The sequence below is a fragment of the Oncorhynchus tshawytscha genome, linkage group LG04, assembly GCF_018296145.1.
Source record: "Oncorhynchus tshawytscha isolate Ot180627B linkage group LG04, Otsh_v2.0, whole genome shotgun sequence".
Classification (NCBI taxonomy): Eukaryota; Metazoa; Chordata; class Actinopteri; order Salmoniformes; family Salmonidae; genus Oncorhynchus; species Oncorhynchus tshawytscha.
Window position 1 is genome coordinate 14534545 of NC_056432.1, and position 26600 is coordinate 14561144.

The 26600-nt window shown below is 47.5% G+C and overlaps 1 protein-coding gene across 3 annotated transcripts in view; it reads right to left on the reverse strand.

Annotated features, from left to right (window-relative positions):
• Positions 1 to 26600, reverse strand: part of LOC112249434 (multiple C2 and transmembrane domain-containing protein 1-like) — a 224689-nt gene that overhangs the window by 85133 nt on the left and 112956 nt on the right. For all 3 annotated transcript variants that reach the window (XM_042320354.1, XM_042320355.1, XM_042320352.1), the window contains exons 10-14: positions 11339 to 11441; positions 9836 to 9938; positions 9249 to 9350; positions 3791 to 3865; positions 1709 to 1828 (exon numbers count right to left, since the gene is read on the reverse strand). In XM_042320354.1, the coding sequence (XP_042176288.1) occupies positions 1709 to 1828; positions 3791 to 3865; positions 9249 to 9350; positions 9836 to 9938; positions 11339 to 11441 (503 nt within the window). The remainder of the gene's footprint in view (positions 1 to 1708; positions 1829 to 3790; positions 3866 to 9248; positions 9351 to 9835; positions 9939 to 11338; positions 11442 to 26600) is intronic.

Sequence of the window (26600 nt, forward strand, 5' to 3'; positions counted from 1 at the left end):
ATATATTGATTTTGAGTATCTATGTACCATATATTGATTTTGAGTATATAAGTGCCATATGTTGATTTTGAGTATATAAGTACCATATATTGGTTAAGAATATATACTGTAAGTACCATCTATTGGTTAAGAATATATACTGAAAGTACCATCTATTGGTTAAGAGTATACACTGTAAGTACCATCTATTGGTTAAGAGTATATACTGTAAGTACCATCTATTGGTTAAGAGTATATACTGTAAGTACCATCTACTGGTTAAGAGTATATAAGTACCATCTATTGGTTAAGAGTATATACTGTAAGTACCATCTACTGGTTAAGAGTATATAAGTACCATCTATTGGTTAAGAGTATATACTGTAAGTACCATCTACTGGTTAAGAGTATATAAGTACCATCTATTGGTTAAGAGTATATACTATAAGTACCATCTATTGGTTAAGAGTATATAAGTACCATCTATTGTTTGAAGCAGCTACGTGTGAGCAGTTGCAGGTATGTGTGTGTTTATAACAGACATGGGTCTATGTATATGTATTTGCATACTGTATTTCTGAAGGGTAAATACCAGAAAGTGGCAGGTGAGTATGTCTGTGTGTACATGTAAATGTATGCATTAGTACCAGGAAGGAACCGGTGAGTGTGGCTGTATGTACATGTAAATGTATGCATTAGTACCAGGAAGGAACCGGTGAGTATGTCTGTGTGTACATGTAAATGTATGCATTAGTACCAGGAAGGAACCGGTGAGTATGTCTGTGTGTACATGTAAATGTATGCATTAGTACCAGTAAGGAACCGGTGAGTATGTCTGTGTGTACATGTAAATGTATGCGTTAGTACCAGGAAGGAACCGGTGAGTATGTCTGTGTGTACATGTAAATGTATGCATTAGTACCAGGAAGGAACGGTGAGTATGTCTGTGTGTACATGTAAATGCATGCATTAGTACCAGGAAGGAACCGGTGAGTATGTCTGTGTGTACATGTAAATGTATGCATTAGTACCAGGAAGGAACCGGTGAGTATGTCTGTGTGTACATGTAAATGTTTGCATTAGTACCAGGAAGGAACCGGTGAGTATGTCTGTGTGTACATGTAAATGTTTGCAGTACCAGGAAGGAAGTGAGTATGTCTGTGTGTACATGTAAATGCATGCATTAGTACCAGGAAGGAACCGGTGAGTATGTCTGTGTGTACATGTAAATGTATGCATTAGTACCTGTGAGTATGTCTGTGTGTACATGTAAATGTATGCATTAGTACCAGGAAGGAACCGGTGAGTATGTCTGTGTGTACATGTAAATGTATGCATTAGTACCAGGAAGGAACCGGTGAGTATGTCTGTGTGTACATGTAAATGTATGCATTAGTACCAGGAAGGAACCGGTGAGTATGTCTGTGTGTACATGTAAATGTATGCATTAGTACCAGGAAGGAACCGGTGAGTATGTCTGTGTGTACATGTAAATGTATGCATTAGTACCAGGAAGGAACCGGTGAGTATGTCTGTGTGTACATGTAAATGTATGCATTAGTACCAGGAAGGAACCGGTGAGTATGTCTGTGTGTACATGTAAATGTATGCATTAGTACCAGGAAGGAACCGGTGAGTATGTCTGTGTGTACATGTAAATGTATGCGTTAGTACCAGGAAGGAACCGGTGAGTATGGCTGTGTGTACATGTAAATGTATGCATTAGTACCAGGAAGGAACAGATGCTCCTCTGAGTTGAGTCCCATTCGAAGCAGCTGTTGATGTAGCAGCCGGCATTGATGAGGAACAGGATGCATCGTCTCACTCTGTTGAAGTTTTGCAGAAGCAACTGGACAGAGCACAGAGGTGACATAAGCAGTCAAAAACATGACAATCAAATGTTATTGGTCACATACACATTTTTAGCAGATGTTATTGCGGTTGTAGCGAAACGCTTGTGCTTCTAGCTCTGACAGTGCAGTAATATCTAACAAATTACACAACATATACCCCCCAATACACACAAATCTAGTAAAGGAATGGAATTAAGAATATAAACATATATATTATTAATTCCGTTAATGACGGTTGATGGGCAAGGAGTCGATGCTTCAACTTGTATTTAGTCAACTCTCATTCTAGAGTTTGTTATGTAATTGTATGTAATCAATACCCTCTCAACTAATCAGAATTGAGTATTTAGCCAAGCCGTGGTACAAAGCTTCTTAAGGCCATAATACTGGCAATGTGATGGGCAAATGGCAACAAGGACAATATGTCATCTGGTCTCTCAAACCCCATCATTTTGCCAGCCTAGTGTTGGTCAAGTATTGGCACAATATTGTTAACGAAATGCTGAGACTATAAGAAACTTAATCACTAAATCAAGTCATGTTCACTGAAGCTGTGTCTCTTTAAGTCTCTTTAGCCGAAGGCAAGTCATAGTAATAGTGTTAACAGCCCGAGATGATTTCACATCCCTAAGGAGTTCAGGCAGGCATCTGGCCACAGATGATGAAAGCACCACAGTCCCATTCCGCTGTGTTCCAATCACAAAATACCAAAACAACATGACAGAAGAAAACGCATCCAGGAAGTAGTCCCCGAAGAGGGAAAGTGTTATTCTGATGTGTCTTTAAGAGGATTCTGGGACATTTAGAGGTAGTTGTATTTTTAGACCACTGCCTAATTCATTATTCAAGGTAGAGTAGTGGTGAACTGAGAATGACTGTGAGTCTACGGTGTCCTGGTGGGGACATCCACCCCCTGAAGACAACAGCACTCTGAGTCACCCACATCCCTGCACACGGCCACGCTTTGATCACACTACTGTAACTAGCAGCAGAGGGACTACTGTAAACTATCTCTCTCTCTCTCAAATGTACTTCCTACACCAAAATTAGTAGTTATATCTAGGCCCAGGAGTTTACCTGGGATGATATGACCACACCAGGACAAACCCTGGTTCCTGTTATGTCTACAGCCTGGAGTTGTTCCTGCTTTGTTCCTGGCCATGGTAGTTTAATGAATGCAGATATCAACTGCTGAATAGTGGAATTGTAATGTAATATAATGTCTGTATTTGACTGGCTACTTTGGGTTTTGGGGGTCTTGTGTTTGTAAGGACAGACAGCGGCCACAGCAGGGACTAGCCCCACACAAAAGAGTCCTCACGGGGCAATCTCTCTAAAGCCATCAATGACATCATCATTCAGAGATGCTGACATGGGGCATCTCTATGAGTCAGAGGTGAAGTACAGATGAAAACAGAGAGGAGCGAACAGGGAGGGTGGACAGGGAGGTTCACACTCCACACAGGGGAAAGTGCAGAGTGTGCATCTTTTAGCACACAGAGAGAGAGATAGAGTGAGAGAAAGAAGGGGAGAGAGACAAAAGGGTGTGGGAGCGGGTGACTGCTCAGCCCAAACAACGTTTATGTGACATGTCTGATGTGGGCCAGCCCCCGCGATTCAGCCCTTTGTGGGTCCGCCACATTGAGCGGTGTGACAATGAAGTGCAAAGCAGCAGTGGCACAGAGGGCCAACTAAGGATGGCCAATCTACTTATACACCCCCAGAGTTGACAGCTTGACATTTCTATTCTCCGCTCACAGTAAAGCAGCGAGGAGGGTGGAGGAGGAGGAGGAGGGGGAGGGGGATGTTTTCTCTCACTCTTGCCCACACTGTCGTGGCCTCACAAGATGCCACTCAAGACTGGTTGAGTTTTGTTAAAATATCTCATTTAATGGGGGACTGTAGTAGATGCTGAGCTAAACGGGGCAACAGAGTGGAGGGTGACGGTGTTAACCTACCTGTTTGGACACTCTGGGCTCATCCTCTATGTATTTCTGCTCTTTGGGTATCAACGTCATGAGACCTGCCTTTACCTGGTGTGGGAATAATAAACACATTTAAACACACAGCCTGTGGTGGGATATTATCACAATAACACAATATGGCATAGATCTCTAACTGAATGGACTGTCCTGAGTAAAGGCAGATATGATGTTGAGAGTAGTGCCGCACATCACAGACTACAGTGAGAGCTCTCTCCCTCACACACAGCACTAAGATGGCCGCCAGCAGGACACACACAGTGACAACGAATGGGCGAACAAAGGCGGCTGAGTGGGAGTTTTTGATCATTTAAGTGAAGACGATGGTGCTGGGATGTGGAGTGTGGAGGCTGGGGACAAACAGAAAGACGATGGTGCTGGAGTGTGGAGGGTGGGGACAAACAGAAAGACGATGGTGCTGGAGTGTGGAGGGTGGAGACAAACAGAAAGATGATGGTGCTGGAGTGTGGAGGGTGGGGACAAACAGAAAGACGATGGTGCTGGAGGGTGGAGGGTGGGGACAAACAGAAAGACGATGGTGCTGGAGGGTGGAGGGTGGGGACAAACAGAAAGACGATGGTGCTGGAGGGTGGAGGGTGGAGGCTGGGGACAAACAGAAAGACGATGGTGCTGGAAGGTGGAGTGTGGAGGGTGGGGACAAAAAGAAAGACGATGGTGCTGGAGGGTGGAGGGTGGGGACAAACAGAAAGACGATGGTGCTGGAGTGTGGAGGGTGGGGACAAACAAAAAGACGATGGTGCTGGAGTGTGGAGGGTGGGGACAAACAGAAAGACGAAGGTGCTGGAGTGTGGAGGGTGGGGACAAACAGAAAGACGATGGTTCTGGAGTGTGGAGGGTGGGGACAAACAGAAAGACGATGGTGCTGGAGGGTGGAGGGTGGGGACAAACAGAAAGACGATGGTGCTGGAGGGTGGAGGGTGGAGACAAACAGAAAGACAATGGTGCTGGAGGGTGGAGGGTGGGGACAAACAGAAAGACGATGGTGCTGGAGTGTGGAGGGTGGGGACAAACAGAAAGACGATGGTGCTGGAGTGTGGAGTGTGGAGGGTGGGGACAAACAGAAAGACGATGGTGCTGGAGTGTGGAGTGTGGAGGGTGGGGACAAACAGAAAGACGATGGTGCTGGAGGGTGGAGGGTGGGTACAAACAGAAAGATGATGGTGCTGGAGTGTGGAGGGTGGGGACAAACAGAAAGACGATGGTGCTGGAATGTGGAGGGTGGGGACAAACAGAAAGACGATGGTGCTGGAGTGTGGAGTGTGGAGGGTGGGGACAAACAGAAAGACGATGGTGCTGGAAGGTGGAGGGTGGGGACAAACAGAAAGACGATGGTGCTGGAGGGTGGAGGGTGGGGACAAACAGAAAGACGATGGTGCTGGAGGGTGGAGGGTGGGGACAAACAGAAAGACGATGGTGCTGGAATGTGGAGGGTGGGGACAAACAGAAAGACGATGGTGCTGGAGTGTGGAGTGTGGAGGGTGGGGACAAACAGAAAGACGATGGTGCTGGAAGGTGGAGGGTGGGGACAAACAGAAAGACGATGGTGCTGGAGGGTGGAGGGTGGGGACAAATAGAAAGACGATGGTGCTGGAGGGTGGAGGGTGGGGACAAACAGAAAGACGATGGTGCTGGGATGTGGAGTGTGGAGGCTGGGGACAAACAGAAAGACAATGGTGCTGGAGTGTGGAGTGTGGAGGGTGGGGACAAACAGAAAGACGATGGTGCTGGAGGGTGGAGGGTGGGGACAAACAGAAAGACGATGGTGCTGGAGGGTGGAGGGTGGGGACAAACAGAAAGACGATGGTGCTGGAGTGTGGAGGGTGGGGACAAACAGAAAGACGATGGTGCTGGGATGTGGAGTGCGGAGGCTGGGGACAAACGGAAAGACGATGGTGCTGGAGTGTGGAGTGTGGAGGGTGGGGACAAACAGAAAGACGATGGTGCTGGAGGGTGGAGGGTGGGGACAAACAGAAAGACGATGGTGCTGGAGTGTGGAGGGTGGAGACAAACAGAAAGATGATGGTGCTGGAGGGTGGAGGGTGGGGACAAACAGAACAGACGATGGTGCTGGGGTGTGGAGTGTGGAGGCTGGGGACAAACAGAAAGACGATGGTGCTGGAGTGTGGAGGGTGGAGACAAACAGAAAGACGATGGTGCTGGAGTGTGGAGGGTGGGGACAAACAGAAAGACGATGGTGCTGGAGAGTGGAGGGTGTGGACAAACAGAAAGACGATGTTGCTGGAGTGTGGAGGGTGGGGACAAACAGAAAGACGATGGTGCTGGGATGTGGAGTGTGGAGGCTGGGGACAAACAGAAAGACGATGGTGCTGGAGTGTGGAGGGTGGGGACAAACAGAAAGACGATGGTGCTGGAGTGTGGAGGGTGGAGACAAACAGAAAGACGATGGTGCTGGAGTGTGGAGGGTGGGGACAAACAGAAAGACGATGGTGCTGGAGAATGGAGGGTGGGGACAAACAGAAAATCGATGTTGCTGGAGTGTGGAGGGTGGAGACAAACAGAAAGACGATGGTGCTGGAGGGTGGAGGGTGGGGACAAACAGAAAGACGATGGCGCTGGAGTGTGGAGTGTGGAGACAAACAGAAAGACGATGGTGCTGGAGTGTGGAGGGTGGGGGCAAACAGAAAGATGATGGTGCTGGAGGGTGGAGGGTGGGGACAAACAGAAAGACGATGGTGCTGCAGTGTGGAGGGTGGGGACAAACAGAAAGACGATGGTGCTGGAGTGTGGAGTGTGGAGGGCGGGGACAAACAGAAAGACGATGCTGCTGGAGTGTGGAGGGTGGGGACAAACAGAAAGACGATGGTGCTGGAATGTGGAGGGTGGGGACAAACAGAAAGACGATGGTGCTGGAGTGTGGAGTGTGGAGGGTGGGGACAAACAGGAAGACGATGGTGCTGGAAGGTGGAGGGTGGGGACAAACAGAAAGACGATGGTGCTGGAGTGTGGAGGGTGGAGACAAACAGAAAGACGATGGTGCTGGATGGTGCTGGGGTGGAGGGTGGGGACAAACAGAAAGACGATGGTGCTGGAGTGTGGAGTGTGGAGGGTGGGGACAAACAGAAAGACGATGGTGCTGGAGTGTGGAGGGTGGGGACAAACAGAAAGACGATGGTGCTGGAGGGTGGAGGGTGGGGACAAACAGAAAGACGATGGTGCTGGAGTGTGGAGGGTGGGGACAAACAGAAAGACGATGGTGCTGGAGTGTGGAGTGTGGAGGGTGGGGACAAACAGAAAGACGATGGTGCTGGAGTGTGGAGTGTGGAGGGTGGGGACAAACAGAAAGACGATGGTGCTGGAGGGTGGAGGGTGGACAAACAAACAGAAAGATGATGGTGCTGGAGTGTGGAGGGTGGGGACAAACAGAAAGACGATGGTGCTGGAATGTGGAGGGTGGGGACAAACAGAAAGACGATGGTGCTGGAGTGTGGAGTGTGGAGGGTGGGGACAAACAGAAAGACGATGGTGCTGGAAGGTGGAGGGTGGGGACAAACAGAAAACGAGACGATGGTGCTGGAGGGTGGAGGGTGGGGACAAACAGAAAGACGATGGTGCTGGAGGGTGGAGGGTGGGGACAAACAGAAAGACGATGGTGCTGGAATGTGGAGGGTGGGGACAAACAGAAAGACGATGGTGCTGGAGTGTGGAGTGTGGAGGGTGGGGACAAACAGAAAGACGATGGTGCTGGAAGGTGGAGGGTGGGGACAAACAGAAAGACGATGGTGCTGGAGTGTGGAGGGTGGAGACAAACAGAAAGACGATGGTGCTGGAGGGTGGAGGGTGGGGACAAACAGAAAGACAAACAGAAAGACGATGGCGCTGGAGTGTGGAGGGTGGAGACAAACAGAAAGACGATGGTGCTGGAGTGTGGAGGGTGGGGACAAACAGAAAGATGATGGTGCTGGAGGGTGGAGGGTGGGGACAAACAGAAAGACGATGGTGCTGCAGTGTGGAGGGTGGGGACAAACAGAAAGACGATGGTGCTGGAGTGTGGAGTGTGGAGGGTGGGGACAAACAGAGGGTGGAGGGTGGGGACAAAAGAAAGACGATGGTGCTGGAGTGTGGATGGTGTGGAGGGAGATGGGGGACAAACAGAAAGACGATGGTGCTGGAGTGTGGAGGGTGGGGACAAACAGAAAGACGATGGTGCTGGAGGGTGGAGGGTGGGGACAAACAGAAAGACGATGGTGCTGGAGTGTGGAGGGTGGGGACAAACAGAAAGACGATGGTGCTGGAGTGTGGAGTGTGGAGTGTGGGTGGGGACAAACAGAAAGACGATGGTGCTGGAGTGTGGATGGTGCTGGAGGGTGGAGGGTGGGGACAAACAGAAAGACGATGGTGCTGGAGTGTGGAGGGTGGGGACAAACAGAAAGACGATGGTGCTGGAGGGTGGAGGGTGGGGTGGGGACAAACAGAAAGACGATGGTGCTGGAGTGTGGAGGGTGGGGACAAACAGAAAGACGATGGTGCTGGAATGTGGAGGGTGGGGACAAACAGAAAGACGATGGTGCTGGAGGGTGGAGGGTGGGGACAAACAGAAAGACGATGGTGCTGGAGGGTGGAGGGTGGGGACAAACAGAAAGACGATGGTGCTGGAGGGTGGAGGGTGGGGACAAACAGAAAGACGATGGTGCTGGAGGGTGGAGGGTGGGGCTGGAGGGTGGAGGGTGGGGACAAACAGAAAGACGATGGTGCTGGAGGGTGGAGGGTGGGGACAAACAGAAAGACGATGGTGCTGGAGGGTGGAGGGTGGAGACAAACAGAAAGACAATGGTGCTGGAGGGTGGAGGGTGGGGACAAACAGAAAGACGATGGTGCTGGAGGGTGGAGGGTGGGGACAAACAGAAAGACGATGGTGCTGGAGGGTGGAGGGTGGGGACAAACAGAAAGACGATGGTGCTGGAGGGTGGAGGGTGGGGACAAACAGAAAGACAATGGTGCTGGAGGGTGGGGGGTGGGGACAAACAGAAAGACGATGGTGCTGGAGGGTGGATGGTGGGGACAAACAGAAAGACGATGGTGCTGGAGGGTGGAGGGTGGGGACAAACAGAAAGACGATGGTGCTGGAGGGTGGAGGGTGGGGACAAACAGAAAGACGATGGTGCTGGAGGGTGGAGGGTGGGGACAAACAGAAAGACGATGGTGCTGGAGGGTGGAGGGTGGGGACAAACAGAAAGACGATGGTGCTGGAGGGTGGAGGGTGGAGACAAACAGAAAGACGATGGTGCTGGAGAATGGAGGGTGGAGGGTGGGGACAAACAGAAAGACGATGGTGCTGGAGGGTGGAAGGTGGAGGGTGGGGACAAACAGAAAGACGATGGTGCTGGAGAATGGAGGGTGGAGGGTGGGGACAAACAGAAAGACGATGGTGCTGGAGGAAAAGAAAGAGACTTACAGCGTTGAAAATCACGTCTATTTCCAGAAAGATGACCCCTTTTGTTGGCCCTGTCAGCTCCTTGCTTTTCAAAGCGTAGGCTTTCCGTTCACCATTTTGAATCTGTGGGAGAGGGACATGACAGCCGTCTGTCTGGCAATGCCCGGCTGAATACACTCTCTGGGCCACCTTTGAACCCCAGCTGCTGCATCTGACAGAGAGCCCAAAACAACTGTGGCAACTCTGACAAGTACCTGTTCATTACCACCACAGCATTGTCAGGGAGATATGAACTATCCTGGGGAATTAGCCCCCCAGGACCGTACATTACCAATGGTGTTTTATTCATTTACTCTCGCTGTCTCTCTCTCTCTCTCGCTCTTTTCTTTACATCGCGCTCTCTCCTTCTCTCTCGCTCTTACATATCTCTCTTTCTCTCGCCCTCTCTCTCACTCTCTCTCTCACTCTCTCTATTGCTTTGTGCAATGATAACAGTCTCATCCACAGTTACATCTTGTGTGCTTTTATATCCTCCCCAGTGTTTTTTTTACAGTATTACCCCTAGGGGAGGTGATAGACAGGAGAGACATTTCATCAGGAGGACTCACGTTTAGTAAAGGGATGGCCACTTTACCCAGGAAGTCTGCGCTCCTGTCTCGGTCCTCGTCGTACACCGTCACCTCCAACACCGAGTGGATGTCCTTCACGTTACTACTCGCCACAGAACAACCGTTACACCATTACAATCACACATATCACACCCGCATCATAGCATGATGAAACTCCAAGCCTCTATGAGCTTTGTACTCAACTAATAAAGAGTGTGAGAGTTGTATGGGGAAAGGAATTGTGGCTAGGAAATGTCATCTTTGAAAAGTAGGCTAGGGAGGAGAAGACTGATGGAGAGAAAAGAGGTTTCTCTTAAAGAAAGAGAGACACCGCGCCACTTAAAGGACGACCAAATTACCCAGCTTTCCCTGGGAATTCACTTGTGTATTTCCCTGTAAGGAAGGCTGAAATAATAATATATAATATATATAAATGTATGTACATAGTCATGTACAGAATCCAATTATGGCATGTCAATCAAAATAAAAATGTATAGGAGGAATGATTTATAAAGGGGATAAAACCTACACCTCTGAATTTAAATCTCAACGATGTATTAGCATTAGTTATATTTTCTATGAGATATATAGATTCATGAATATATGATATGTTCTCACTGTCAAATAAATAGATTTGGACTATTTACAGTAGGCTAAGTGCAAACGCTGTGCAATGCTTTGCCCGTTGAATGAAACGCGTAGTAATGACAGTGTTTGATCATATTATTCAGATGTTTAAGAAAACATGCTTTATCCAAACAATGATCGTGTAGATTTTGCAGAAATAGAGAGAACTAGAAAGAACATAGTTGACAAACAGAGAGATCATCATGTGCATCCCAAAATAGTATTCACATAGTAATCCTTACATTTTACAATGTCCTTTGGCAAATGTGACAAGTAGTGGCATAACTGGAAACGGCTTAATAACTGGAAATTAAGTATGAATTATAACTCGTGTTTTTAAAACATCTTAAATGATTAGTAATAGCTATGATTGTTTTTTATAACCATGCCTCGTTATGATAATGTGCTATAGTTATAGGTACTGTAATACCTGTACTGTTATACCTGTACTGTAGTACCTGTACTGTAGTACCTGTACTGTAATACTACTTCAAAATGTATACTTCATATGTTATTATTTTGGGCGGCAGGTAGCCTAGTGGTTAGAGCACTGGGCCAGTAACCGAAAGGTTGCTGCATCGAATCCCCGAGTTAACAAGGAAAAAAATCTGTCATTCTGCCACTGAACAAGGCAGTTAACCCACTGTTCCATGGTAGGCCATCATTGTAAATAAGAATTTGTTATTAACTGACTTGCCTAGTTAAAAAAATACAAAATGAAATATTAGCAACACGATTCAATAAATGTGCGTGTGTGCACATATATGAAGTACTGGCATATGTCAGAGAGTGAGAATGACAGACAGAAAGAGAGAGCCCACCCAGCATGAGATCAGGATAGGTATGTGGCAACACATGGTACAGAAGTGCACTCACAAGGTGAAGACCTTGTTCCACTCGGGGTTGAGGTTCTTGTAGACCGTGTGTGTCTGTAGCCGATCGTTACTCAGTTCCACCACACAGAAGGGGTCACTCTTCCCTGTGAAGGGTAGACAGACAGACACAGAGAGAGATATTATTTTGGAACGTCTGTGAGTGTAAAGTTTATTGTTCATTTCACTTTTGTATATTATCAACTTCACTTGCTTTGGCAATGTTAACATATGTTTCCCATGCCAATAAAGCCCCATGAACTGAAATTGAATTGAAATTGAGAGACATGGTGATAAAAAGAGTAGCCCTAATATCTGTCTTGTTTACTCCGGTCTAATCCAGTGTCTGTGGCCTACAGATGAGGTGCTGGTGCTTAGCAGCAGCAGTAGGGGAAGTATTCTACCTGATAAAGAGGAGCAGAGGAAGAGCCAGGAGCTGAACAGAGAATTACCATCCAGTCCTCACCCTCCTCTCCCTTCTCATGACAGCTCGAGCCACCATTTATCACCGGCAGTAATGATGTGATGAATTCATTTCACCCCACGCTACACCATACCACTGGCCCTGCTACAGGGATCCTAGTGCTCGGACTCGGACCAGATAAGCACTAAGGAAACTCTTCCCGGGAATAGATAGGGGGAGAGAGAAGACATCTTGTCTGACAGGGATGGGGCTGAGAAGAGGGAGGGGGGAGAGAGGAGACATCTTGTCTGACAGGGATGGGGCTGAGAAGAGGGAGGGGGAGAGAGAGTGAGGGAAGGCCATGAAAGGTCAGTAAGACAGACTTAGTGACTGGCTGTGTAGTGGGTGAACTCCGGTGGCCGTTGTAAGTTATTTCAAACAAGTGGAGGCTGAACAGAGGAACATGGAGGTGTGGAGGTCGTACAGCCAGTCGGACGACTGGTTCTACAGTCGTCTCAAATAAAACTGTGAAGGACCTCGGCGTTACTCTGGACCCTGATCTCTCTTTTGAAGAACATATCAAGACCATTTCAAGGACAGCTTTTTTCCATCTACGTAACATTGCAAAAATCAGAAACTTTCTGTCCAAAAATGATGCAGAAAAATTAATCCATGCTTTTGTCACTTCTAGGTTAGACTACTGCAATGCTCTACTTTCCGGCTACCCGGATAAAGCACTAAATAAACTTCAGTTGGTGCTAAATACGGCTGCTAGAATCCTGACTAGAACCAAAAAATTTGATCATATTACTCCAGTGCTAGCCTCTCTACACTGGCTTCCTGTCAAAGCAAGGGCTGATTTCAAGGTTTTACTGCTAACCTACAAAGCATTACATGGGCTTGCTCCTACCTATCTCTCTGATTTGGTCCTGCCGTACATACCTACACGTACGCTACGGTCACAAGACGCAGGCCTCCTAATTGTCCCTAGAATTTCTAAGCAAACAGCTGGAGGCAGGGCTTTCTCCTATAGAGCTCCATTTTTATGGAACGGTCTGCCTACCCATGTCAGAGACGCAAACTCGGTCTCAACCTTTAAGTCCTTACTGAAGACATATCTCTTCAGTGGGTCATATGATTGAGTGTAGTCTGGCCCAGGAGTAGGAAGGTGAACGGAAAGGCTCTGGAGCAACGAACCGCCCTTGCTGTCTCTGCCTGGCCGGTTCCCCTCTAACTACTGGGATTCTCTGCCTCTAACCCTATTACAGGGGCTGAGTCACTGGCTTACTGGGGCTCTCTCATGCCGTCCCTGGAAGGGGTGCGTCACCTGAGTGGGTTGATTCACTGATGTGGTCATCCTGTCTGGGTTGGCGCCCCCCTTGGGTTGTGCCATGGCGGAGATCTTTGTGGGCTATACTCAGCCTTGTCTCAGGATGGTAAGTTGGTGGTTGAAGATATCCCTCTAGTGGTGTGGGGGCTGTGCTTTGGCAAAGTGGGTGGGGTTATATCCTTCCTGTTTGGCCCTGTCTGGGGTGTCCTCGGATGGGGCCACAGTGTCTCCTGACCCCTCCTGTCTCAGCCTCCAGTATTTATGCTGCAGTAGTTAATGTGTCGGGGGGCTAGGGTCAGTTTGTTATATCTGGAGTACCTCTCCTGTCCTATTCGGTGTCCTGTGTGAATCTAAGTGTGCGTTCTCTAATTCTCTCTTTCTCTCTCTCTCTCTCGGAGAACCTGAGCCCTAGGACCATGCCCCAGGACTACCTGACATGATGACTCCTTGCTGTCCCCAGTCCACCTGGCCGTGCTGCTGCTCCAGTTTCAACTGTTCTGCGTTATTATTATTCGACCATGCTGGTCATTTATGAACATTTGAACATCTTGGCCATGTTCTGTTATAATCTCCACCTGGCACAGCCAGAAGAGGACTGGCCACCCCACATATGCTCTCTCTAATTCTCTCTTCCTTTCTCTCTCTCGGAGGACCCGAGCCCTAGGACCATACCCCAGGACTACCTGACATGATGACTCCTTGCTGTCCCCAGTCCACCTGACCGTGCTGCTGCTCCAGTTTCAACTGTTCTGCCTTATTATTATACGACCATGCTGGTCATTTATGAACATTTGAACATCTTGGCCATGTTCTGTTATAATCTCCACCCGGCACAGCCAGAAGAGGACTGGCCACCCCACATAGCCTGGTTCCTCTCTAGGTTTCTTCCTAGGTTTTGGCCTTTCTAGGGAGTTTTTCCTAGCCACCGTGCTTCTACACCTGCATTGCTTGCTGTTTGGGGTTTTAGGCTGGGTTTCTGTACAGCACTTTGAGATATCAGCTGATGTACGAAGGGCTATATAAATAAATTTGATTTGATTTGATTTTGATTTGATTTGGAGGCTGAACAGAGGAACATGGAGGAGTGGAGGCTGAACAGAGGAACATGGAGGAGTGGAGGCTGAACAGAGGAACATGGAGGTGTGGAGGCTGAACAGAGGAACATGGAGGAGTGGAGGCAAAACAGAGGAAAATGGAGGTGTGGAGGCTGAACAGAGGAAAATGGAGGAATGGAGGCTGAACAGAGGAACATGGAGGTGTGGAGGCAAAACAGAGGAACATGGAGGTGTGGAGGCAAAACAGAGGAACATGGAGGTGTGGAGGCAAAACAGAGGAACATGGAGGAGTGGAGGCTGAACAGAGGAACATGGCGGTGTGGAGGCTGAACAGAGGAACATGGAGGAATGGAGGCTGAACAGAGGAACATGGAGGAGTGGAGGCTGAACAGAGGAACATGGAGGTGTGGAGGCTGAACAGAGGAACATGGAGGAGTGGAGGCTGAACAGAGGAACATGGAGGTGTGGAGGCTGAACAGAGGAACATGGAGGTGTGGAGGCAAAACAGAGGAACATGGAGGTGTGGAGGCAAACACAGAGGAAAATGGAGGTGTGGAGGCTGAACAGAGGAACATGGAGGAATGGAGGCTGAACAGAGGAACATGGAGGTGTGGAGGCTGAACAGAGGAACATGGCGGTGTGGAGGCTGAACAGAGGAACATGGAGGTGTGGAGGCAAAACAGAGGAACATGGAAGTGTGGAGGCTGAACAGAGGAACATGGAGGTGTGGAGGCTGAACAGAGGAACATGGAGGAATGGAGGCTGAACAGAGGAACATGGAGGTGTGGAGGGAACAAAACAGAGGAACATGGAGGAGTGGAGGCAGAACAGAGGAACATGGAGGAGTGGAGGCAAAACAGAGTAACATGGAGGTGTGGAGGCAAAACAGAGTAACATGGAGGTGTGGAGGCAAAACAGAGGAACATGGAGGAGTGGAGGCAAAACAGAGGAACATGGAGGTTTGGGATGAGTTGGACTGCAGAGCGAAGGAAAAGCAGCCAACATGTGCTCAGCATACAGTATGTGGGAACTCCTTTAAGACTGTTGGAAAAGCATCCGGTTGAGAGAATGCCAAGAGTGTGTAAAGCTGTCGTAAAGGCAGAAGAATCTCAAAGAATCTCAAATGACTTAGTGTGTGTTTTGGGTGTGTTTCATAGTTTTGATGTCTTCACTATTATTCTACAATGTAAAAAATAGTAAAAAAAATAAAGAGAAACCCTTGAATGAGTAGGTGTGTCCAAACTTTTGACTGGTACTGTATATATTTATATATTCCTATATTTGTATATATATATATATATATATATAGTACCAGTGAAAAGTTCCTTTATTTTCTTCACTCTCCTACATGATACGTTCTGTGTTTGTGTATGGAAATACATGTTACTGTTTCTTTGTAAATTGAAAGGACTGCCCCTCCCTCCCCACGCATGCACACATTTCATTTACCATTCATAACAACAAACACTTAACTACAGCTTTGATCTTAACTGTTGGGAACACTTTTTCTGTTTGTTCAATCATATCACTCTTAAAAGCTAGGTCAGGAAGAGAGAGAAATATCCCATTCAAAGTCCCCAAGAGCGTGATTTAAAATAAAATGACTTCAGAGTACATTGCTTTTAATAATGAAGTTCAGAACAGAAGAAATGGGGTTCAATGCGAGGTTGAATTTAGGTTCATTCATAAACTCCCTGTTGAGGCGGAGCATAGAGTACGACTCTATTGACTGTGATAAGGACAGCACAGAGGGAGAGTGAAACAGAAGTCACTGTGATAAGGACAGCACAGAGGGAGAGTGAAACAGAAGTCACTGTGATCAGGACAGCACAGAGGGAGAGTGAAACAGAAGTCACTGTGATAAGGACAGCACAGAGGGAGAGTGAAACAGAAGTCACTGTGATAAGGACAGCACAGAGGGAGAGTGAAACAGAAGTCACTGTGATAAGGACAGCACAGAGGGAGAGTGAAACCAGAAGTCACTGTGATAAGGACAGCACAGAGGAGAGTGAAACTGAAGTCACTGTGATAAGGACAGCACAGAGGGAGAGTGAAACAGAAGTCACTGTGATAAGGACAGCACAGAGGGAGAGTGAAACAGAAGTCACTGTGATAAGGACAGCACAGATCGAGAGTGAAACAAAAGTCACTGTGATAAGGACAGCACAGAGGGAGAGTGAAACAAAAGTCACTGTGATAAGGACAGCACAGAGGAGAGTGAAACAGAAGTCACTGTGATAAGGACAGCACAGAGGGAGAGTGAAACAGAAGTCACTGTGATGAGGACAGCACAGAGGGAGAGTGAAACAGAAGTCACTGTGATAAGGACAGCACAGATCGAGAGTGAAACAGAAGTCACTGTGATAAGGACAGCACAGAGGGAGAGTGAAACAGAAGTCACTGTGATAAGGACAGCACAGATCGAGAGTGAAACAGAAGTCACTGTGATAAGGACAGCACAGAGGGAGAGTGAAACAGAAGTCACTGTGATAAGGACAGCACAGAGGGAGAGTGAAACAAAAGTCACTGTGATCAGGACAGCACAGATCGAGAGTGAAACAGAAGTCACTGTGATCAGGACAGCACAGATCGAGAGTGAAACAGAAGTCACTGTGATAAGGACAGCACAGAGGAGAGTGAAACAGAAGTCACTGTGATAAGGACAGCACAGAGGGAGAGTGAAACAGAAGTCACTGTGATAAGGACAGCACAGAGGGAGAGTGAAACAGAAGTCACTGTGATAAGGACAGCACAGAGGGAGAGTGAAACAGAAGTCACTGTGATAAGACAGACAGCACAGAGGGAGAGTGAAACAGAAGTCACTGTGATAAGGACAGCACAGAGGGAGAGTGAAACAGAAGTCACTGTGATAAGGACAGCACAGAGGGAGAGTGAAACAGAAGTCACTGTGATAAGGACAGCACAGAGGGAGAGTGAAACTGAAGTCACTGTGATAAGGACAGCACAGAGGAGAGTGAAACAGAAGTCACTGTGATAAGGACAGCACAGAGGAGAGTGAAACAGAAGTCACTGTGATAAGGACAGCACAGATCGAGAGTGAAACAAAAGTCACTGTGATAAGGACAGCACAGAGGGAGAGTGAAACAAAAGTCACTGTGATAAGGACAGCACAGAGGGAGAGTGAAACAGAAGTCACTGTGATAAGGACAGCACAGAGGGAGAGTGAAACAGAAGTCACTGTGATGAGGACAGCACAGAGGGAGAGTGAAACAGAAGTCACTGTGATAAGGACAGCACAGATCGAGAGTGAAACAGAAGTCACTGTGATAAGGACAGCACAGAGGGAGAGTGAAACAGAAGTCACTGTGATAAGGACAGCACAGATCGAGAGTGAAACAGAAGTCACTGTGATAAGGACATCACAGAGGGAGAGTGAAACAAAAGTCACTGTGATAAGGACAGCACAGAGGGAGAGTGAAACAAAAGTCACTGTGATAAGGACAGCACAGATCGAGAGTGAAACAGAAGTCACTGTGATAAGGACAGCACAGAGGGAGAGTGAAACAGAAGTCACTGTGATAAGGACAGCACAGAGGAGAGTGAAACAAAGTCACTGTGATCAGGACAGCACAGATCGAGAGTGAAACAGAAGTCACTGTGATCAGGACAGCACAGATCGAGAGTGAAACAGAAGTCACTGTGATAAGGACAGCACAGAGGGAGAGTGAAACAGAAGTCACTGTGATAAGGACAGCACAGAGGGAGAGTGAAACAGAAGTCACTGTGATAAGGACAGCACAGAGGGAGAGTGAAACAGAAGTCACTGTGATAAGGACAGCACAGAGGGAGAGTGAAACAGAAGTCACTGTGATAAGGACAGCACAGAGGGAGAGTGACACAGAAGTCACTGTGATAAGGACAGCACAGAGGGAGAGTGAAACAGAAGTCACTGTGATAAGGACAGCACAGAGGAGAGTGAAACAGAAGTCACTGTGATAAGGACAGCACAGATCGAGAGTGAAACAGAAGTCACTGTGATAAGGACAGCACAGAGGGAGAGTGAAACAGAAGTCACTGTGATAAGGACAGCACAGAGGGAGAGTGAAACAGAAGTCACTGTGATAAGGACAGCACAGAGGGAGAGTGAAACAGAAGTCACTGTGATAAGGACAGCACAGAGGGAGAGTGAAACAGAAGTCACTGTGATAAGGACAGCACAGAGGGAGAGTGAAACCGAAGTCACTGTGATAAGGACAGCACAGAGGGAGAGTGAAACTGAAGTCACTGTGATAAGGACAGCACAGAGGGAGAGTGAAACAGAAGTCACTGTGATAAGGACAGCACAGAGGGAGAGTGAAACAGAAGTCACTGTGATAAGGACAGCACAGATCGAGAGTGAAACAAAAGTCACTGTGATAAGGACAGCACAGAGGGAGAGTGAAACAAAAGTCACTGTGATAAGGACAGCACAGAGGGAGAGTGAAACAGAAGTCACTGTGATAAGGACAGCACAGAGGGAGAGTGAAACAGAAGTCACTGTGATGAGGACAGCACAGAGGAGAGTGAAACAGAAGTCACTGTGATAAGGACAGCACAGATCGAGAGTGAAACAGAAGTCACTGTGATAAGGACAGCACAGAGGGAGAGTGAAACAGAAGTCACTGTGATAAGGACAGCACAGATCGAGAGTGAAACAGAAGTCACTGTGATAAGGACATCACAGAGGAGAGTGAAACAAAAGTCACTGTGATAAGGACAGCACAGAGGGAGAGTGAAACAAAAGTCACTGTGATAAGGACAGCACAGATCGAGAGTGAAACAGAAGTCACTGTGATAAGGACAGCACAGAGGAGAGTGAAACAGAAGTCACTGTGATAAGGACAGCACAGAGGGAGAGTGAAACAAAAGTCACTGTGATCAGGACAGCACAGAGAGTGAAACAGAAGTCACTGTGATCAGGACAGCACAGATCGAGAGTGAAACAGAAGTCACTGTGATAAGGACAGCACAGAGGGAGAGTGAAACAGAAGTCACTGTGATAAGGACAGCACAGAGGGAGAGTGAAACAGAAGTCACTGTGATAAGGACAGCACAGAGGGAGAGTGAAACAGAAGTCACTGTGATAAGGACAGCACAGAGGGAGAGTGAAACAGAAGTCACTGTGATAAGGACAGCACAGAGGGAGAGTGAAACCAGAAGTCACTGTGATAAGGACAGCACAGAGGGAGAGTGAAACTGAAGTCACTGTGATAAGGACAGCACAGAGGAGAGTGAAACAGAAGTCACTGTGATAAGGACAGCACAGAGGGAGAGTGAAACAGAAGTCACTGTGATAAGGACAGCACAGATCGAGAGTGAAACAAAAGTCACTGTGATAAGGACAGCACAGAGGGAGAGTGAAACAAAAGTCACTGTGATAAGGACAGCACAGAGGGAGAGTGAAACAGAAGTCACTGTGATAAGGACAGCACAGAGGAGAGTGAAACAGAAGTCACTGTGATGAGGACAGCACAGAGGAGAGTGAAACAGAAGTCACTGTGATAAGGACAGCACAGATCGAGAGTGAAACAGAAGTCACTGTGATAAGGACAGCACAGAGGGAGAGTGAAACAGAAGTCACTGTGATAAGGACAGCACAGATCGAGAGTGAAACAGAAGTCACTGTGATAAGGACATCACAGAGGAGAGTGAAACAAAAGTCACTGTGATAAGGACAGCACAGAGGGAGAGTGAAACAAAAGTCACTGTGATAAGGACAGCACAGATCGAGAGTGAAACAGAAGTCACTGTGATAAGGACAGCACAGAGGGAGAGTGAAACAGAAGTCACTGTGATAAGGACAGCACAGAGGGAGAGTGAAACAAAGTCACTGTGATCAGGACAGCACAGATCGAGAGTGAAACAGAAGTCACTGTGATCAGGACAGCACAGATCGAGAGTGAAACAGAAGTCACTGTGATAAGGACAGCACAGAGGGAGAGTGAAACAGAAGTCACTGTGATAAGGACAGCACAGATCGAGAGTGAAACAGAAGTCACTGTGATAAGGACATCACAGAGGGAGAGTGAAACAAAAGTCACTGTGATAAGGACAGCACAGAGGGAGAGTGAAACAAAAGTCACTGTGATAAGGACAGCACAGATCGAGAGTGAAACAGAAGTCACTGTGATAAGGACAGCACAGAGGGAGAGTGAAACAGAAGTCACTGTGATAAGGACAGCACAGAGGGAGAGTGAAACAAAGTCACTGTGATCAGGACAGCACAGATCGAGAGTGAAACAGAAGTCACTGTGATCAGGACAGCACAGATCGAGAGTGAAACAGAAGTCACTGTGATAAGGACATCACAGAGGGAGAGTGAAACAAAAGTCACTGTGATCAGGACAGCACAGATCGAGAGTGAAACAGAAGTCACTGTGATCAGGACAGCACAGAGGGAGAGTGAAACAGAAGTCACTGTGATAAGGACAGCACAGATCGAGAGTGAAACAAAGTCACTGTGATAAGGACAGCACAGAGGGAGAGTGAAACAGAAGTCACTGTGATAAGGACAGCACAGAGGGAGAGTGAAACAGAAGTCACTGTGATAAGGACAGCACAGAGGGAGAGTGAAACAGAAGTCACTGTGATAAGGACAGCACAGAGGGAGAGTGAAACAGAAGTCACTGTGATCAGGACAGCACAGATCGAGAGTGAAACAGAAGTCACTGTGATCAGGACAGCACAGATCGAGAGTGAAACAGAAGTCACTGTGATAAGGACATCACAGAGGGAGAGTGAAACAAAAGTCACTGTGATAAGGACAGCACAGATCGAGAGTGAAACAGAAGTCACTGTGATAAGGACAGCACAGAGGGAGAGTGAAACAGAAGTCACTGTGATAAGGACAGCACAGAGGGAGAGTGAAACAAAAGTCACTGTGATCAGGACAGCACAGATCGAGAGTGAAACAGAAGTCACTGTGATCAGGACAGCACAGATCGAGAGTGAAACAGAAGTCACTGTGATAAGGACATCACAGAGGGAGAGTGAAACAAAAGTCACTGTGATCAGGACAGCACAGATCGAGAGTGAAACAGAAGTCACTGTGATCAGGACAGCACAGAGGGAGAGTGAAACAGAAGTCACTGTGATAAGGACAGCACAGATCGAGAGTGAAACAAAAGTCACTGTGATAAGGACAGCACAGAGGGAGAGTGAAACAGAAGTCACTGTGATAAGGACAGCACAGAGGAGAGTGAAACAGAAGTCACTGTGATAAGGACAGCACAGAGGGAGAGTGAAACAGAAGTCACTGTGATAAGGACAGCACAGAGGGAGAGTGAAACAGAAGTCACTGTGATCAGGACAGCACAGAGGGAGAGTGAAACAAAAGTCACTGTGATAAGGACAGCACAGAGGGAGAGTGAAACAGAAGTCACTGTGATAAGGACAGCACAGAGGGAGAGTGAAACAAAAGTCACTGTGATCAGGACAGCACAGATCGAGAGTGAAACAGAAGTCACTGTGATAAGGACATCACAGAGGGAGAGTGAAACAAAAGTCACTGTGATCAGGACAGCACAGATCGAGAGTGAAACAGAAGTCACTGTGATAAGGACAGCACAGAGGAGAGTGAAACAAAAGTCACTGTGATCAGGACAGCACAGAGGAGAGTGAAACAAAAGTCACTGTGATAAGGACAGCACAGAGGGAGAGTGAAACAGAAGTCACTGTGATAAGGACAGCACAGAGGGAGAGTGAAACAGAAGTCACTGTGATCAGGACAGCACAGAGGGAGAGTGAAACAGAAGTCACTGTGATCAGGACAGCACAGAGGGAGAGTGAAACAGAAGTCACTGTGATCAGGACAGCACAGAGGGAGAGTGAAACAGAAGTCACTGTGATAAGGACAGCACAGAGGGAGAGTGAAACAGAAGTCACTGTGATAAGGACAGCACAGAGGGAGAGTGAAACAGAAGTCACTGTGATAAGGACAGCACAGAGGGAGAGTGAAACCGAAGTCACTGCGATAAGGACAGCACAGAGGGAGAGTGAAACCGAAGTCACTGTGATAAGGACAGCACAGAGGGAGAGTGAAACTGAAGTCACTGTGATAAGGACAGCACAGAGGGAGAGTGAAACCGAAGTCACTGTGATAAGGACAGCACAGAGGGAGAGTGAAACAGAAGTCACTGTGATCAGGACAGCACAGAGGGAGAGTGAAACAGAAGTCACTGTGATAAGGACAGCACAGAGGGAGAGTGAAACCGAAGTCACTGTGATAAGGACAGCACAGAGGGAGAGTGAAACAGAAGTCACTGTGATCAGGACAGCACAGAGGGAGAGTGAAACAGAAGTCACTGTGATAAGGACAGCACAGAGGGAGAGTGAAACAGAAGTCACTGTGATCAGGACAGCACAGAGGGAGAGTGAAACAGAAGTCACTGTGATCAGGACAGCACAGAGGGAGAGTGAAACAGAAGTCACTGTGATAAGGACAGCACAGAGGGAGAGTGAAACAGAAGTCACTGTGATAAGGACAGCACAGAGGGAGAGTGAAACCGAAGTCACTGTGATAAGTCACTGCAGGTATACACTTCCTGTTGATATTGACACTCACTCCTACATCAGTATACACAGAATAATACAGTATCAGTCATCAGACTGTTTACCTTTACAACATGACTGTCCTTAGAGATCCTCATTATTCTCTATGTTTGTTTAGGTCAGGGTGTGACTCGGGTGGGAAAGTCTATGTTTTCTATTTCTTTGTTGTTTTTGCCTAGTGTGGTTCCCAACCAGAGGCAGCTGTCTATTGTTGTCTCTGATTGGGGATCATATATAAGTTGTCATTTTCCTTTTGGGTTTTGTGGGATCTTGTTTTCTGTTTAGTATCTGAGCCTGACAGAACTGTGCACTTTCATTTTCACTTTTGTTACTTTGTTTGAGTGTTTTTTGAAATAAAAATCATGAACACTTTCCATGCTGCACTTTGGTCCACTCTTCCTTCTACCAACGAGAGCCGTTACAATGACTTTATAATGTGATAATTTAAGAGAATCATTCAAACATTTAATAACGGAATAGATGGCGAAACATGATACTACTATAAAGTAGCATATTTTGTAAGGCAAGATATAAAAAATCATAGTAAAAATGAATGACAAGAAAGATGTCAAGAAAGAAGAAACGTGTATTTAATATTGAGAAAACATTAGGGCTTTGAGTACAATGATGATAAATAACTCTTGGAGGATTCATTTTCTAAATGTTGAACAATATACTGTCTTCCTTAATAACTGCAACCACATACAATTGTTCACAATATTTCCGTAGTCACTAGAATATTCAACACAATACTCTCGAATTAGCTAGAATTGACTGAAATTCAATCACTAAAATATATTCAAATGGTTTGAAGAGAAAGGCGTGCTCCTTTAATAATATGCAGGCAATGTGGTGGTGGTGAGTGGATGTCGCTGGTGATGAACTTCCACCTTATTGGAGAGCACCAGAGGAGGTTGTCCCAGCCAATTACCCACTAGGGTTTGAGGGCTACTTTGACGGTCCAGATACACCATAGCTCCTCCCTGGCTTAATTTTCCATATTCTGGGTGGGTTCACGGCGAGACCTTTAACCTCATTTCAGGCAGCAATAAGATGAGCGTGTTAAACTGAGTTAAACCAACACGGTAGAACTGAGATGATGCCGTTGTCTCCCAGTTCCTTTTGGAGCTGTTAAAAAGGAAAATATATGGCAGTGTCTGAGAGTCTAAATGCTTCACTTACTGTCGTTACTATGGAAAAAAATATATGCACGCCTAACTGTAAGTCACTTTGGATCAAAGAGGCTAAATGACATATAACTACATCATCACTACTCTCCTCAGTATTCCACTGTCAGTCAAGTGCATGATTGCACCCTCGCATAGTGTTCATACATGTTATTCACTATCTGTTACACAGTAATGTTGATGCCTCAGCAGCTCAACTCAATGCACTTTTTACTGTATCACAAAATACCAGTACAAAGATCGATCCTGAGGGAATCTGCAAACTACTTCTACTATTGATGCAGTACATGAATGTGTTTGGCCCCTCCATTGAGATGGTGCTGTGTGTTGCTGAAAGGCTGGAACATTAAGGGAGGTACTCACACGGGTAAGAGCACCTCATCAAATGGGATTGTTGGTTTTAGAGACTATATTCAGTTATTTGCCTGGGCTAGAGGTACTCCATGTAAACGCCACAATTAGAGGTATGGGACAGACTGCCACACAGGGAGATAGGGGGATGGAAAGACAGGAGTGGGGAGGAGAGAGGGGGATGGAAAGACGGGCGTGGGGGGAGGAGAGAGGGGGATGGAAAGACGGGCGTGGGGAGGAGAGAGGGAGGGGGATGGAAAGACGGGCGTGGGGAGGAGAGAGGGGGATGGAAAGACAGGCGTGGGGAGGAGAGAGGGGGATGGAAAGACAGGCGTGGGGAGGAGAGAGGGGGATGGAAAGACGGGCGTGGGGAGGAGAGAGGGGGATGGAAAGACGGGCGTGGGGAGGAGAGAGGGAGGGGGATGGAAAGACGGGCGTGGGGAGGAGAGAGGGAGGGGGATGGAAAGACGGGCGGGGGGGAGAGAGGAGGGGGATGGAAAGACGGGCGTGGGGAGGAGAGAGGGGGATGGAAAGACGGACGTGGGGAGGAGAGGGGGATGGAAAGACGGGCGTGGGGGGAGGAGAGAGGGAGGGGGATCGAAAGACGGGCGTGGGGAGGAGAGAGGGGGATGGAAAGATGGCCGTGGGGAGGAGAGAGGGGGATATGAATGCGAGTGGATGGAAAAACGCTTTCTCACAGTAGCCCCCCTCTATCTCCATTAAAGCCTGTGTGTGTTCCTCTGTGGCCTGCTACCTTGCTCCTGACACCTCTCTCATGCTGGCCAGCTGTGGAGGGGTCTGCATGCAGTGTGGGTGAGGACCCTTAAAGGAGCTCTTAAAGGGGCTTTGTCTCTGAGAGTGTGTGTGTGGGGCCACCAGGCAGACCCAAAGTGTGAAATCAAAGCTCATGAGCCCTTCCATTCCATTGGGAACAACACACACACACACACACACACACACACACAGCCTGGCAAGGCTAATGGGTCAGTGTGGTGGACCGGGCCATCTGAGTGGGTTGGAAATAAAGGATGGACCAAACCATCGGACAGATGGGGTGATTGATGGGCTGAACAGTCTGTGTAGGTGGGATTAGTGGAGGGAAGGGACCACTTTAAAAGTTAGGGGTGCTATTGCGAAGTTGAGTTTGGAGAGGACAACCTAACAGCGAGAGCGAGAGAGAGAAACAGAGAGAGAGAGAGAGAGAGAGAAAGAAACAGAGAGAGAGAGAGAGAGAAACAGAGAGAGAGCGAGAGAGAGAAACAGCGAGAGCGAGAGAGAGAAACAGAGAGAGAGCGAGAGAGAGAAACAGAGAGAGAGCGAGAGAGAAACAGAGAGAGAGAGAGAGAGAGAAACAGAGAGAGAGAGAGAGAGAGAAACAGAGAGAGCGAGAGAGAGAAACAGAGAGAGAGCGAGAGAGAGAGAGAGAAGCGAGAGAGAGAGAAGAGCGAGAGAGAGAAACAGAGAGAGAGCGAGAGAGAAACAGAGAGAGAGCGAGAGAGAGAAACAGAGAGAGCGAGAGAGAGAAACAGAGAGAGAGCGAGAGAGAGAAACAGAGAGAGAGCGAGAGAGAGAAACAGAGAGAGCGAGAGAGAGAAACAGAGAGAGAGCGAGAGAGAGAAACAGAGAGAGAGCGAGAGAGAGAAACAGAGAGAGAGCAAGAGAGAAACAGAGAGAGAGCGAGAGAGAGCGAGAGAGAGAAAGACTCAAATGGTGATACTTGACAGTGTCTAGCTCTCACACCAACAATGCTACCAGAGGCCCCTGCATGGAAAAAGAGGACCCACAACTTCACTCAAATGACATTTCAGGCTATGCACTTCTGTTGAACTAATTGGTTCGATGGCTAGCCTATGCACTTCTGTTGAACTAATTGGTTCGATGGCTAGCCTATGCACTTCTGTTGAACTAATTGGTTCGATGGCTAGCCTATGCACTTCTGTTGAACTAATTGGTTCGATGGCTAGCCTATGCACTTCTGTTGAACTAATTGGTTCGATGGCTAGCCTATGCACTTCTGTTGAACTAATTGGTTCGATGGCTAGCCTATGCACTTCTGTTGAACTAATTGGTTCGATGGCTAGCCTATGCACTTCTGTTGAACTAATTGGTTCGATGGCTAGCCTATGCACTTCTGTTGAACTAATTGGTTTGATGGCTAGCCTATGCACTTCTGTTGAACTAATTGGTTTGATGGCTAGCCTATGCACTTCTGTTGAACTAATTGGTTTGATGGCTAGCCTATGCACTTCTGTTGAACTAATTGGTTCGATGGCTAGCCTATGCACTTCTGTTGAACTAATTGGTTCGATGGCTAGCCTATGCACTTCTGTTGAACTAATTGGTTCGATGGCTAGCCTATGCACTTCTGTTGAACTAATTGGTTTGATGGC